At 48.8% G+C, this 14,343-nt stretch overlaps 3 protein-coding genes across 3 annotated transcripts; all 3 read right to left on the reverse strand.

The window, feature by feature from the left end:
* Positions 1-1,855: 1,855 nt before the first annotated feature.
* On the reverse strand, positions 1,856-6,099 carry LOC126543107 (scoloptoxin SSD43-like). The gene is made up of 2 exons (XM_050190252.2): positions 5,790-6,099; positions 1,856-3,278 (listed from the first exon to the last, which is right to left on the reverse strand). Exons 1-2 carry the CDS (start codon positions 6,093-6,095, stop codon positions 2,559-2,561), a joined length of 1,026 nt encoding a protein of 341 aa, XP_050046209.1. The 5' UTR covers positions 6,096-6,099; the 3' UTR covers positions 1,856-2,558.
* A 5,110-nt stretch (positions 6,100-11,209) lies between these two features.
* On the reverse strand, positions 11,210-12,700 carry LOC126543096 (uncharacterized). The gene is made up of 2 exons (XM_055076835.2): positions 12,692-12,700; positions 11,210-12,225 (listed from the first exon to the last, which is right to left on the reverse strand). The coding sequence occupies exons 1-2, from the start codon at positions 12,698-12,700 to the stop codon at positions 11,278-11,280; spliced, it is 957 nt and encodes a 318-aa protein (XP_054932810.1). The 3' UTR covers positions 11,210-11,277.
* A 949-nt stretch (positions 12,701-13,649) lies between these two features.
* LOC129387654 (CRISP/Allergen/PR-1-like) lies at positions 13,650-14,343 on the reverse strand. The gene has a single exon (XM_055076994.1). The coding sequence runs from the start codon at positions 14,030-14,032 to the stop codon at positions 13,685-13,687; it is 348 nt and encodes a 115-aa protein (XP_054932969.1). The 5' UTR covers positions 14,033-14,343; the 3' UTR covers positions 13,650-13,684.

Below are 14,343 nucleotides of genomic sequence, written 5' to 3' on the forward strand. Positions count from 1 at the left end.
GCGACAATCTTTCTTCTTCGCCCACTTAGCAGCACTACAATCGCAGCGCTCTGTTGCAGTTGCAAGCGGAGGAATATTACGCAGCGCCGCCGAGTTGTCTATAGGGTCACTTTCCTTGTTTGGGGAAAGATTCCCATACAAGTCACGTTTGTAGTTTCCGAGGCAGTGCATATCGCACGACGTGTGCAAAAAAGCGCGCCCTACGGGTGCATCAGAAGTATACTTGTTTTGGCATTCGCTTCTCAGAATCGTAATGTACGGCACGGACTCGCGCGAACTTTGTCTCTCTCTCTCTCTGCAACACACCGCGCACGTGAAACGACCGCGCACGTGATGCGAAGCTGCACACGGTCGAGGTTGTGTGTGGCAATTTATGGAACGAGAAATTAAGTACCGCACGCGTATAACGAGAGTCGTGCCTCGCGTATAGCCAAACCGCGGCTGTGTTGATTACTTTTGCGGGGCGACGTTTCAGGAATTTCCGCCGTCCGAGGAGAATAGCTGGCGCAACCAACGTCTAACCAGCGCACGTGTTAAGGTATTTTTGGAGCGCTTACAATAACCACGTGGCAGATCGAAAAACGTTGCGTAAGTATACGCGCTCATCTCCGAGTTAGTTGCCACTGCGCCGTCATGGCCTTCGTGACTCATTCTGGCGAATTCTCGCCATCGGTGAGTACAGAGCTAAACTGCATAAGGCAAAGTAAGGTGCCAAAGCACGGAAAGCGAAGTTGGAAGGTTGTCAACTGTGTCATAACAGATGAGTCGCCTTGTACTAGGTTCATGAGAGGTACGACAACACGGCTTTCCTTTATTTAATTTTTTTTTTCATTGCGCAAGGCTAGTTTATTTTAGAGACAGCTTCTTAGCGGCTGGCAACGCTTGTCAAACGGTACCTTAAGCTGAGCGAGAAGGGCCTGAAGAAAGACAGCAGGCCATCACCTCCCACTTCTGGGTTTCGAGCGCGCGTCCTCTGAGGTTTGACATTAGTTGTTAATCTCTCAGTGGCTACTGTGACATACACGTTTCGGATAACACACTGCAACAACTATGACTACGTTAAAGGAAAAAAAATGCCTGACGATTACCATACTCCATAACGCAAAATTTGAGCGCAGCTCGATACGTGTTTTCATTTCACCATATATTGAGGCAAAGGAATTTGAGACCGTAATCACAGCACGGACTGGCAGTGGGCCACCTTCGCAGCGGAAGGGGCAGTATGGGAATGCTGGTGTGATGAGCGGCATCGCAGTCAGCTGTGGAAGAAGACGACGACGGACGCGCGATCCATTCATTCATTCATTCATTCATTCATTCATTCATTCATTCATTCATTCATTCATTCATTCATTTAAAGTATTTGAGAAGTTGATAGATACATTCTGTAAGTAAAGGGGATGTACGGCGAGTATTATAGCACAAATATATAAAAAAAAGAAAACACCGAGTAGTAGCAACAGTTCGATACGCAAGAAACAAAAGGCAAGTAACGCACAATAAGCTCCGCGGATAACATGTATAACTCAAGAAGGACAAGAACAACGGTTTCAATTGTCAGCGGAAGAAATAAAAATACGCGGCCGCAGGGCGATAGAAATAATATGCAGTTAAAACATAGCAGAGAACAGTGGACACAAGGCAAGTCTCTAAAAATAAGCCATCAATAAGTAATACCATTTAGGAGGTGCTATTGAAAAAGTGATAGCGGCTAATATAACTAGAATAATCAACGTAATAATCAATAATCAACGCAGAATAATCAACGTAAGAAGAAGACACACACACAAGAAAAGAACGGCAACTAGGCCAAACGTAATATTATTCAGTGTTATGAAAGTGCGCGATTAGTAGATGTAAATACTACGTGGTTTGTCTCTACGGCACATCAGGAAAGTCGATTGTGAGGTGAATTGCTCGTGCGCGAGCCGATGAGAGCCATAGGCGTGCACCCAGCTGAACTTTAATCAATCTTCTTGATCCGTAATGGGGAACGTCAGGATCAGGGACGTAACCAGGAGGGTGGCCCACTGGACACGTGCCTCCCCTTCTCTCTCCATCCATTCAGTCTTTGGTAAAATGCGTGCCCACCTCCACCCCCTCCGAAAAGATTACAGGATACGTCACTGGTCAAGATGTAAAACTGATAGCTTATGTTGTGGACTTGCATGAGATGGGTTCTCTTTCGTCTACATTATTACGGTCACACGACGTGAAATAACTCCAGCCCACCCTTATCCGGCAAAAGAAGGTGTGTGGGGCACGATGCGAACGGCAGAAAAGCACGCTGGACTCGTGTAGGATGAACCTAAATTCATAAGCACTTCGCGAACATTTATCAGCAGACACATGTGCTTCTCATACGTACCGCTGGCACACTTAAATTATTCGATAAGTACACAGATATGAAAAAAAAATTCCGCTCGTAATGCAAAAAAAAAAAAGAAGAAAGCATCGCGAGAAGCAGCAGCACAAAACAACCAGTTTCAGTCGCGCGTTTGTGATCATAGAAACGAAACCGTCCCAAATACGAATGCAAAATATGTTGGCATGGTCCACTATTCCTCAGCCGAGGGGACATCGGAAGCAGCCCGCGTTCCCGTCAAGTAATCGGTACGAGCGATAACGCGCCAACCGAAGACGAGGCCAGCCAGCAAGGACACCACTACGACTAGGGACACGGCAAGTGTTACGTAAGGCCACATCGTAGTCTCCGCTTCCGGTTCGGAAGGAGGTGACATGTCGGGAGGGCTCGGCGGTGGAGAATTGGGCCCAGGCGCCGGCAAGGGTTTGTCCCCGGGTTTCTGTGCGGGCGCTTGGTCGCCGCACAGACCCGTAGCTTGGCGGCAGTGGGTGGTCGGTGGACACGCGCTGCACGTAGCGCCCTCCTGGTAGACGGGCCGCCGCTTGTAGTTCCCGGCCGGAGCGTAGTTGCACGTGTACTTGCGCATGTACGGGTACCGAGCGCCGGCGACCGAGTAGTAGACGTAACCGCAGCCGATGTAGCGAGTCATGGCCCAGATGGCCTGGGTGAAGTGGCCCGTGGCCATGGATGAGACTGCTACGCCGGGATACTGACTGATGTACCTCGGCGGGAAGAACGTGTGCTCAACGTACCACTCGTCGATGGCATTCGTCCAGTTGGGCACGCTGACCGGGAACGTCTGTCCATCCCACGCAAGGTTCTGGCCCGTGATTTGGAACCGCGACGTGAAGCGGTCCTCGCGTTCGTCGTGGTTTAAAGATCCGTTGGGGGGCGTGCAGAGGTTGGCGTGGGCCTGTCACAGCGTATAGATGGAAATCCCGATGCACGTGTTAAGGTCTACACGACTAATTGAAGAAGAAAAATGAACGAGATAGCCATAACCGGTGCGGAAGATAGAATGCCGGTACAGATTCTAAATAAGGCCTTCGAACACGGACGAGTACCGAGTAGCGGTCCCCCTCTCCCAGTTTTGATCGCAGCCTCTGACTTAATTAGCGAATCTGTTGCAGTCGTCTCTGACTGGATCGAAGTAGTTATGGTTAAGTCTTCGTCATAAAGGACGCCGAACAGCAAGTTCGTCATCATAACAAGCGATGCGCACTTGCAGTACATAAGGCGACGGGATGTATTTTAATTCTGGGATTGGGTGTCCTTGAATGAACAATTTTCTAGGCACAGATGCCTACCAGCGTTCATATCAAATGAGAGGTGGTTTCTTAACGCTAAAGAAGGTCAACTTCGTTTCGGTTCTATATTACAGCACACCACTATGACCGCCTGCTATCGCGCCTAATAGGTACTGATGGGTTAGTTGATAACTCATGATTTATTTATGCAGCTCACTTGAAGAAACGCGAACGCACGAAGCGCACGATGACATGCTCTAGCGCTTGTGCATGTCGTCATAATTTCTATCTCTCTGTGCTTTTTAAGTGCGCTATTTAACTAAATCTAGTTGGAGCACTTTCTGGATAGTCGACAGTGTGAGAAAAAACATGGCGCGTTTCCCAAATCATCGGGGACTCGCGCAGGGTGCAACCGTTTGCAACGTCGTTTTTTGCTTGCATCCTAGTATCCTATAGGTCAGGCCTGCTCTTGCTAAATCGGATCATTCTTGTCAACTTGACCTTTTAAGTAAAGGTTAAAAAGTTCACTCCTTAGATGAAAGTTCGTGTCTTTATAGGACTTAAACTCCTAAAGCAAAACGCTTCCGGGTCTTCAGAAGCGTAGATTGTATTAAATACTCTAAATATAGTTACCGTGCAACTGCAGTTACCTGTACGTAGATGCTGAAATAGGCAGTACTGAGCAAAAATTCATAAATGTAATAAATTAGCGAAGTCTAGTAAAGTGTAATTGGGAAATTTACCCGGTTTGTAATCTTGCCGAAAGTTAGCATTTAGCGCTAAAGGACTATGCACCCATTCCGGAATCTCGGACTCTAATTCCATTGCCATTCCATCTGCCAGACTGGCGCGCCAACATTCCGTTTGCCACGGCGGCCGCATTTCGATGGGGGCGAAATGCGAAAACAGCCGCGTACTTAGATTTAGGTGCACGTTAAAGAAACCCAAGTGGTCAAAATTTCCGGAGTCCTCCACTACGGCGTGCCTCTTAATCACAAAGTGGTTTTGGCACCTAAAGCTCCATAATTTAATTTCTTTTTTAACATTCCGTTTCCATTCCATTCTGGGTGATTGAAAATGTGGAATGATTCCGGAATCGTTTCAACTGCGGAGTTGCCACTCCGCAGCTCTGGTTTTAGCAGAACGTTTTCTGATACGCGCTCCGCTCGTGTACACCACCTCTGCCGCAGCGGTGTAACGGAAAAGGAATCGGTTTTAGTTGAGCGTTCACGCGCAAGGCGGGCGTGTAGCCGCATACTGTGCCACCTGTTGGTAGAAGCTGAAACAACAGCAACAAGTATGTAGCATATTATTCGAGTTGATCAGTATATATATATATATATATATTCTCTCTTACGGGCGCGGGTGCATTGTCACACAAAGGCTACAAGGCTGCACTGAATCGAAGACGCTGGACGTGCCACTTGTGTACTCGTCAAAAAATCGTGGTATTCGCAACCGTACTTTTGGCGCCGCGTTCTTACCCTCGTCTCGTTTCGTTAGGCACTCTAAGCTGCAAAGCGCCTCCCGAGCAGATCAACCAACCCGCGGCTAGGATAGCCACCCTAACGCGTGTTTTCGTTCGTCTCGCTCGCCGCGCTTAAGCGTTCCGCTCGGCGAGCTCGGAGGCGCCCGTCCGCTCACACGCTCGCTGATGCGCTCAGCGTTCAGCGCATGCGCACTTCCGACCCCGCTCGCAGGCTGAGCGGAGCGCGGCACAGGAAGTGTTCTGCTAAAGCTGTCTTTTATACTCACGCACGCGGCCAGAGCGATTCAGCATGAGTATGTATGAAGGCTCCCTTACGTCACCGTTCCGAGATGCCTTCGCAATGCAACGCTAAACCTTAACGTCGCCTTCCATGCTTAGTCTTCGGGCAAAACAGACACTTTTACTGCGCCAGGAGCTCGAAACTGGGTTTGCCTTGTCCGTCCGTCCATCCTGTCACGCTGTCAGCGACGACACAAAGCGAGGAGGAGGAGGAGGAGGAGGAACAAGCTTTTATTGAAACCTGGGTATCTTGAAAGATGAGTAACTGGGCATATAGGCCTCCCACGTGGGGACGTCGAGGTCCTGCCTCTTCGCCGCCTCGCAGGCTTGCAATCAATCCACTCAGTCATTCAGCCAGTCAATTCCTTCGTTTTCAGAAAGTGCATGAATATTCAGACTAGACACTCACCTGCGCCACCTGCGCTATCTCGTCGTCCCAGATCAGCTCCTGCATGTCGGCTGCCGGCGAAAATCCGCGCAGCCGTCCCTGCGCCACCTCGCTCCGGTGTTCGTTGTGGCGGTTCACAATGAGGGCTCGCTGAGCGGCGTCCACGCCCGCCTCGCCTATGGTGCACAGATTGTTGGGCGGCTTGCACAGGCTGTGCGTCGGTCTCTTCCGGCGCACATCCGGAGTGCATTGGGCCTCGGCTGGTGTCCGCAACGACGTCCACACCATCCCCAGGAGCAACGGGCCGACAGCAGCGGCGGTCGTCATCCTTGTTTTGGTTCGGGGCCTGCGGATACGGCTAAACCCACTACGGGGGATCGGCCATGCATCGGGCGGTAGTAGGTAGAAAGGGAAGAATACTTCAATAGAATTTGGCCATTTAAGGATGCCATTATGTGAATACTAATCGCTGGTGTAAATTTTCAGGCTATATTATTTTAAAATTTGAAGTCGGTGTTCTTGTGTTGATACTGTGGAAAGTAAAACGATGAAATTAACAGGGCCGTCTCTTTGTTTCCCTTACAAAATTAAATATGGCATCAGATACGTTCTTATTGCAGTATACTACTACACACGCCCCAAGAGAAAGTATCATAGGAAGCGTAATGACCAGTCCAAGTTGGCGAAGGTTCGTTTCAATGAAAACCTTGAGGGTGAGGTGCTAAACCCGACCAGTGGGAATAAACATTAAGCGTTGGTATTCGGCAACGCATTCTCGTGAATGAAACTGTCTTGTTGAACACCTTCTGCGATGCCAAGAGAATCTAAGCTCCTGAAGATCGGTGTTATTTAATACACGAGACTTGGCATGTTCTTATTGAACACAAATTTTCAAAAATCTTGCAGCCGTGATGTATGCCGAGGGTTTTAGGGTCTCAGCACCGAGCCTTTAAGAGATGCCGCCGCGAGTGCGTCTGCTGACTCGTTTAAAGTGAGTCCCACGTGTTCTGGTACCCATACCAAACGGATGAGGCGTAAATGTTTGGGCATAGATGAATCAAACTCTCGGAGAATATTACATGAATTTGGCACTGATAGAGCAGAACATACGAATAAGGAGTCGGTCACGATTAAGGCTGAATTAATAGACGAGGGAAGTTTTCGTAGAACTAGAATGATAGGCAATAACTCTGCTTCAAATATTGGTGTAAAGCCGGGCAGTCGAAGCGAGAAAGACCAATTTATTGATGGCGAGGAAATGGCTACTCCTGCATTCTCTTCACTGACAGAAACATCTGTGGCTATTACTGTAGCTATATGGAGGTTCTCAAAGTGGTCATCTAACAAACCTTTTAGGTGTCTAATACGCAGAAGCTTAGCGTTATTAGGAAGTATATAATCGAATTCAATGCGTACGGTCACACTATGCAAACTTGGGAAAGCCACATCACGGATTGATACTTGTAATGGTTCTAATAGTTTCTGCACAAAAAATACCTGGGGCGATGCAGTCGAGAACATTGATTCGAAAAGAATGCAGTCGGCTCTCGAATGAACACATGGGAGGAGTGTCTCTGGGCAGAAGCCTACATATTCAGTGATGGTTGGACTGTCAGTATCCGAAATCGAGTTTGGAGAGAAAGTAGATGAGTTTCATGATAAAGAGTATTATTCGCTACCAACGTTGGAAGGCCAAGACAGGCGTAATGATTCTTGTTCTGAAAGAATGGCAGGGCTTAATTAATAAGCAGGACCTCCATAAAATAACACGAAACCAAACTGCAGCATGAAGTTTACACATTTGAGCATCAAAATCCATGTTCTCAATATTTTCTGAACTGGACTCGCAACTGTTACCACCCTCGCGTTCGACATGAGATTCCAATGATTCAGTGTCGCCAGGACTGCGGGGTGACGCCTCTGCCGATACGCCTTTGTCTATATTGTCATGAGAAACTGTAATCCCAGAAACATATTGTCGCGCAGCAACCTGCAAAAGTTGTGGCATCTGAGCAGTGAAATGGTCTTTCAAACGCTCAATAAAAGACTCTCATGGGCTTTTGCCGTAGCTCTACCCACAGCAGCAGCTACAACATCACCCAGAAATGCATCCACAGCTTTTGAGTGACGTGCAGCAGCTTCAGCGTGTGCACCGTGACTTCGCCAATACAATAACCCGTGCCTCACAGCACGAACATCGCTCCCCTTCTATAACTTGCAGAATTTGAAGGTCTTGGCCTCTCGCAGGACATTTCGAACAGTCCGCAGGGTGGGTACCTTCGCACAAACAGCATCGTTCGCTCTGGGATGGACACGTCATTGCAACATGACCATATCGCCAACACGGAACGCATTGCAGTGGGCGGGGAGAAAGACCCTGTATATTAAAGGTCATGCATTGATCTCTGACGGCCGTGTTGTGCCTGCAAAAGTGACAATGACCGACTCCGTGGGGCATCGGATATTCAGAAACTCGTGAAGATCGGTAGACGGATCCATGGAAAACATATACAGTGCCTCGGAAGCACACAGACTCGCGTCGACTCCTCGAACGAAAGCTAGATGAACAAGAGCAAAAGGGCTCACTAGGTGACTCGCGAACATTCCACATTTTTGAAGGTCGGAGACACAGGTTTGGTCGGGCGAACAGCATAGAATGACTCCTCTGCCAAATTGCCGGATATCGGCAATGCTCTGGAAGTGCGGTTAGCTTTTCGAAGCTCTTCTAGAATTGCCTTCGGATTCTTCACGCGGATGAATGCCCGGTTAGTCGGCACTAGGGCCACGGGAAAGCTGAGAATGCCACTGCGCAAGGAAACCTCTATAGGGATATCATTAGTGGGAAGGGAAGCCCTACAGAGGAAAGGCTGCTGGTTGAGAGAAGAAAGGTACATTAGGAACTCACAGTGAGATCAGACAGATTATCAGAAGAAAATACTAAACGAAATTAGGAACTAATAAACCTCCCGGTGCTTAACTATTACCGCGCAACACGAGGCCTGGGGAGAGCGTCCGTAGAACGCCAATCCACGAGGAACAGGGCGGTTTACAGCGACCGCTGTTGTTGTTGTTGTTGTTGTCCTGAGTGGCCGTGGCACATACCCACAGTGGGGGATTGGCTAAGGGTCGGGTGGTTCAATTAGGTGCATAAAAATAATAATGATAACAAGGGAGTTAACAATTTGAGCGTATGGAGTTTAAAAGTAAATGCTACACCAAGTTGCCTTTTTCTTCTTCTTGCATCGTACTGAAATAAATCTTCATATCCCCAGGCTCTTGATGATGATTAAGTAGCCACTGTCCTTTGAAGCGGGTGACCACAACTAATACATTAGGTCAAAAACAAACAAAAACGCTCAGTGGCTCGCACCCACTATGCGGGATTGGCCAAAAAAATGGGGGGATTGCTTCACGTTGCATTCAGAAAGGAAAGTGGACGACACGCTACAGAGTAAATGCTGTTGAAAGGTGAAACTGATAAAACCGGAGAAATTACGGCACAGGGTGCACATAATATTTAATTGAAAAGCACTAAAAATTTAACATCGACTTAAAAATGAATTCCATAACGGCGGAGTAAACATCTCTTTTTGCTGAATCTGTGAGTTGAGCCCACAAATAAAACAATGGGGTCTCATAAGTCCAGGCCAATACTTTGAAGAGGTAGTTCCGAGATTATCTTTTAGCAGTACAAATAAACAGTAAACAGTAAAGCGGTCACAAGATAGACAGAAGTTTCAAATTGTGCGTTCCTCGTTGCAAATAGAGGAAAAAGGGGATGGCAACAAGCCTGAACTGTGTAAGTAAATGTTCACGAGGGCTGGGGGAAGTAGAGATGTGCCAGCTCAATTGTGTGAAAAAGACCTCAAGTGTAATCATCCTTGCACCCTAACATACAAATCAGTATCCTTCTCCGCCAAATCGTGCTGCTGCTGATAACTTTCTAAAAAAAGTGTCACAAATCAACAGTGGGGGATAGAACAAGAATTAAGCGTGCCTTGCTGCCGTCGTTGATGAAGATCTCTTCAGAAACAGAGGCACTACCAACCATGCAGGATAGGCGAAGGATCAGGCAGTTTGTTCATAGAGATTTTGAAGGTTCTTGATTTTGAATTATGATATACGAAATCTTTAAGATATGACGTTAGCGATAGATAAAAAAGAAAACACAGATAAATAAAGCAAGAAAGAAGAAAAGAGCTCTAAAAGAAAAGGATGAAACTAGAAAGATTGACGGTGGCAATCAATAATGGGGCACTGAAGGCCAAAAAGAGAAAGGAACATAACATCACGCCACTTGCTGCACCCTCGCGAAGATGCCGCTGCCACAGGGTGCAGCGGTAGCACCCTGCGGAGGCTACGAGTCCCAGTGTCCCCTCTTTTAGTAGTGTACCCCAGTTGCCTGCGAGAGCCCCCTCCACCCACTGCGCGTTAGACATAAAAATTTCGCATGCGTAAATGTTAAATAACTTGGCATGCGAAAGCGAACAAGCCCGAATTACTTGACTCTGCCAACAACAGCAGTGGTGCCCGCTTGTCTCCTTTAGTTTATGCACAACTTGCCCAAAAATATGTAGAATTTCACGGGCAGTCGTCGGCCCTTCGTCTTTTCGAGGCTGTTGCGGCACTCAAGTGCCGCTTGTGCGGACAAATGAACGGGAGAGAGAACCTCGTATAGCGCCAACTCCCATACACAACACGCCTACGCGACCGCGCTGCTTGACAACATTTTAATTGCTTCCTGCGAGCGGAGCCGCAAGACAGCATCCGTAGCACTGCCTTACCCAGGCTGGGAAGTCTATAGGACGTGTGCAGCCGCACTCAGTCGTACCATGCACCGCCGCGGCCGGAATAGAAGACACGTACTAACCGTCCCCACTTCACTTTCTCCTAGCGCGCGCATTCTCCCTGCCCAGCTACCATTTGCATGCGCGATAAGACGCCGGGCATCACGCCACCATCTTCCTCGGCTCACCCTCACCCGCTTAGATACAGCATACGGCATACCGCCGTGATCTTTTCGCACTTGGGCTTTACGGAGAACCCACATGTCGACGTCGACGCCAATGGCGGAAGTTCGGCTGCAGTGTGCATACGATTGTTATCGAAATAAAACAAAAGGCACACCATGTCCGTTAGCAACCTCTTTGAGGTGCTGTGACATCCTGTGCACGTATGGCGCTACCTACGGGCTCATCTACAGACGTCGAACCTCCCTCTTTTGCGTTCGTTCTCCAAGCTTTACTTTTTGCAGTATAGTGTCACAGCGACAGTGTTCACGACCGACAAGAAATACGACCGTATCACGGAAACGTGTATCCCGCCAAGGTAAAACAGTATTGAAGGACCCCGGTAAAACTCTGAAGGAATGGGTCTCGCGTTGGGAAAGAAGGAAAATCTGTCGAATCAGGATAGAACACATTGCTACAAGCTCGGCCGTCATCTCGATGATCCGGGTCGTGCACATTTAATACGTTGAGTAAGTCTAGATGTGGCGTCTGCGTGCTTTTTATGGCAATGCCGAGGTAGTCAGACTCCGCGCTCCCGTCGCACCGCCAGGTTCCGGGAGCGGCGTCGCGGCTGTGTATCGCCAGAAGGCGAAGAACGTGGCGAGCGCGGCGACCGCCACCCCGCTGACGCCGACCGCGATGAAGCGCAGCCAGCCACTTTCTTCTTCGTCGACCTGCCGGTAAGCGTCCTCGTCGCCCTCAGCATCTTGAGAACCGCCGCCTACTCCGACTAGAGGAAATTGGGCAGTATCTGTACTTGGTTGGATCGTTGAATACGGATCATAGGACTCCGGATTTGGCAATGGTCTTGGGTCGAAATCTAGCTCGTAGGGACGTTCAGCCATAAGCTCAAGCGTGGTCGGCGGCTCAGTACGCGGGTATGGGGTTTGTGGAAGCGCTGTCTGCGTCGTCGGTTGGAATGACGAAGCATTTAGGATCGGGACGGGCCTTCGGTAGCGTATGAACGGGGTCGTCTCACCAGGATCGTTCGACGTACCGTCGCACAGGCCCTTGCGCCGGTTGCACTGAGTGGGCTCTGGGCAGGCGCTGCACGTGGCGCCTTCCTGGTAGACGGGCTGCCTTAGGTAGTTCCCGGAAGGGCCGTAATCGCACGCGTAGTGCTTCATGTGCGGGTAGCGGGCCTTGTCGACGGTGTAGTAGACGAATCCGCAGCCCACGTAGCGCGACTTGGCCCAGGCGAGCTGGGTGAAGTGGCCCGTCTTGACGCCTGGGGTGACCTCGAGCCGGGACACCAGGCTTGCAGGGTAGAGCTTGTACTCCGCAAACCAGCCGAGAATCACGTAGGTCCAGTTGGGCCCCCCGTTGCCGAACGACCGGCCTGTCCACGCCAAGTTCTGACCCGTGAACTCGAAGCTTGGCGTGAAGCGGTCCCGCACGTCGTCGTGTTTCAGGTCGCCGTCGGGAGTTGTACATAGGTTTGCATGAGCCTGTGTAGAAGAAGGGATAGCTGGCGTGGCGCAAGCTCCACGTGGCCCGATCGCAAAAGAAATTGAAGGTATGAGACGCAAGCCACTTGCGTTCCCTAATCTAAAGCTCTCTATTGTGGTTTTTGAAAGAACTATAACTATTCACGTACCCTCGAACATCCTTCACCACAATATGTCCCCGTACATCTGTCGTTTATGGTGTTCCATTTGTACTGTACATGATGCCATACAATCTAGCCTATCAGTCTATCCTATTGATTCATCGCCGACTTTACTAGTTGTCTTCTTGTTTTCTTTTTGCTTTTCCTTTCGGTATTTTATGATGCTCAAATTGATTGGGTCAACGTCCGAAGGATACTTATGTGCATCTGGGATGTGATGCATGCGCATGGTAAGGGAAATTTTAGTTTGAGTTCTATCTCGCGTAGCTCCTTTAACCAGTGAAGTAAGCAACATCCGCACGGACTTTCTGCATAGCGTTGTGCCCCACTGGTCATACGGCAGGCAGTTGTGCTGGTAACTGAACCCTCGACCTTGTGTTCTAGACCAGAGCGCTAACGATTTGTAACCGAAGCAGAGTGCATAGAAAGTGCTATCTCCAGACTCGGAGACGGCACCTCCTTTCGATGTCGGTTTAGTGGAGCGTCACAACGATCGCCTTGGCTTGGTAACGGCGTTAGTCAAGCCATGCTCACCGATAAATGACGCGTAAACGCCGATGAAAAGTATACTGAAGTCACGCATAAAGTATCATAGTGTTAAGTGTACGTCTGGCGTCAATACAGTGAAAAGTTTATAACGGTCACTTTTGGCGGTAGACAAAAATGTCATGTGCTCGTCATCATTATCATCGTAGTAATCATCGCTCGTCGCACGGCGTTTAGCTTCCTTTCAAGTTTTCTTGTTGTTCTTTATTTCGTAAAGGTCACTCAGATATCATTGATTATATATGCCTTTATTTTCAGTGATAAGCACCCGCATCGGATAATGTTTGTTCTCCCCCCTCCCCTCCCGCTTCTCCCCAATCGCCGGTCCGTAACCACTCCTTCATTTCTCAGCTTCGTAGACGTTGTTCTGAGAGGGTAAAATTGCCATCCACCAGAACATAGCACATTTCTATGAAGGAAGCCTAATACGGTTGTAACAGAAATGAAGCTTCGAACTTGGTGAAAAATTCGTGCTGATCCGCGGAGCGAACCCTGGGCCATCATCTTTCCGGGTTGTCGTCCCTGCTAATCACGACGCTAGCAGGAGGATACAATATTATTTTTAAATAAACAGAAGAAACTGCGATGCGTAATTTTTGAATAAACCGTACGGGTTTCGTTTGCATCATTCGTGCGAGATTCCAGTGGGTGAGAAATATTTTTTTCGTGTTCCTTCCTGCACTTTGCAAGCTTTCGGAGAACTGATTTGACAAAAGTTGCTTAGACACATATACGTTTCAGTCACTTCCGCCTTACACCATATTCGTCTGTGCATAACCACGCACCTGAGCCACGTATTCCAAGTCGGAGTCCCACAAGAGCTCCTGCATGTCGGCTGCCGGCTTGAATCCGGTCACGTTGCCACGTGCGATTCGGCTCCGGTAGTCGTTGTGCAGCTTCAGTATGAGGGAGCGCTGGATGTCGTCCACGCCACTCTCCTTGATCTTGCACCACGAGTTGAGAGGCTTGCACGCCGTGTGCTGCGGGTTCTTGTGGCGGTAAAATTCGGGGCAGTCGGCGGCCGCGGCCCGCATCCACTGCTGCGCCCACATGGTCGCCGTGGTCAGAAGAAACGGTAAGGCAGCGGCGGTCGTCGCCATTGTCCTTCATGTCGCCAATTGGTGGCATTCGCCCCACTACGGGCGATTGACCAAGAAGCTCGCGGCTATGAGAGAACAAAAAAATATATAATTGAAAAAGAAAACTTGAATAACGAAGCTGACAAATGGGAGAATTAAAAAAAAACTATGAAAAAGAACTATAAAATCGAAGTGAAGCATGCATATTCAAGAGTAAGAGGTACAGTCGCGAGCAATATGAGATCGAATACCGAGTTTGCTTTAAGCAACAATCGCACGTCATGCACGGATTTGAATGTGACGTGTTTATGTCAAACAAGTAGCGTTGTAGT

The sequence above is a fragment of the Dermacentor andersoni genome, chromosome 3, assembly GCF_023375885.2.
Source record: "Dermacentor andersoni chromosome 3, qqDerAnde1_hic_scaffold, whole genome shotgun sequence".
Taxonomy (NCBI): domain Eukaryota; kingdom Metazoa; phylum Arthropoda; class Arachnida; order Ixodida; family Ixodidae; genus Dermacentor; species Dermacentor andersoni.

Excerpts from the sequence above, each read along its gene's own strand:
- LOC126543107 (XM_050190252.2), bottom strand. The coding sequence starts at position 6,095 with ATGACGACCGCCGCTGCTGTCGGCCCGTTGCTCCTGGGGATGGTGTGG. Across the intron at positions 3,279-5,789 it reads AGATAGCGCAGGTGGCGCAG|GCCCACGCCAACCTCTGCAC; the intron begins GTGAGTGTCTAG and ends ACGCTGTGACAG.
- LOC129387654 (XM_055076994.1), bottom strand. The coding sequence starts at position 14,032 with ATGGCGACGACCGCCGCTGCCTTACCGTTTCTTCTGACCACGGCGACC.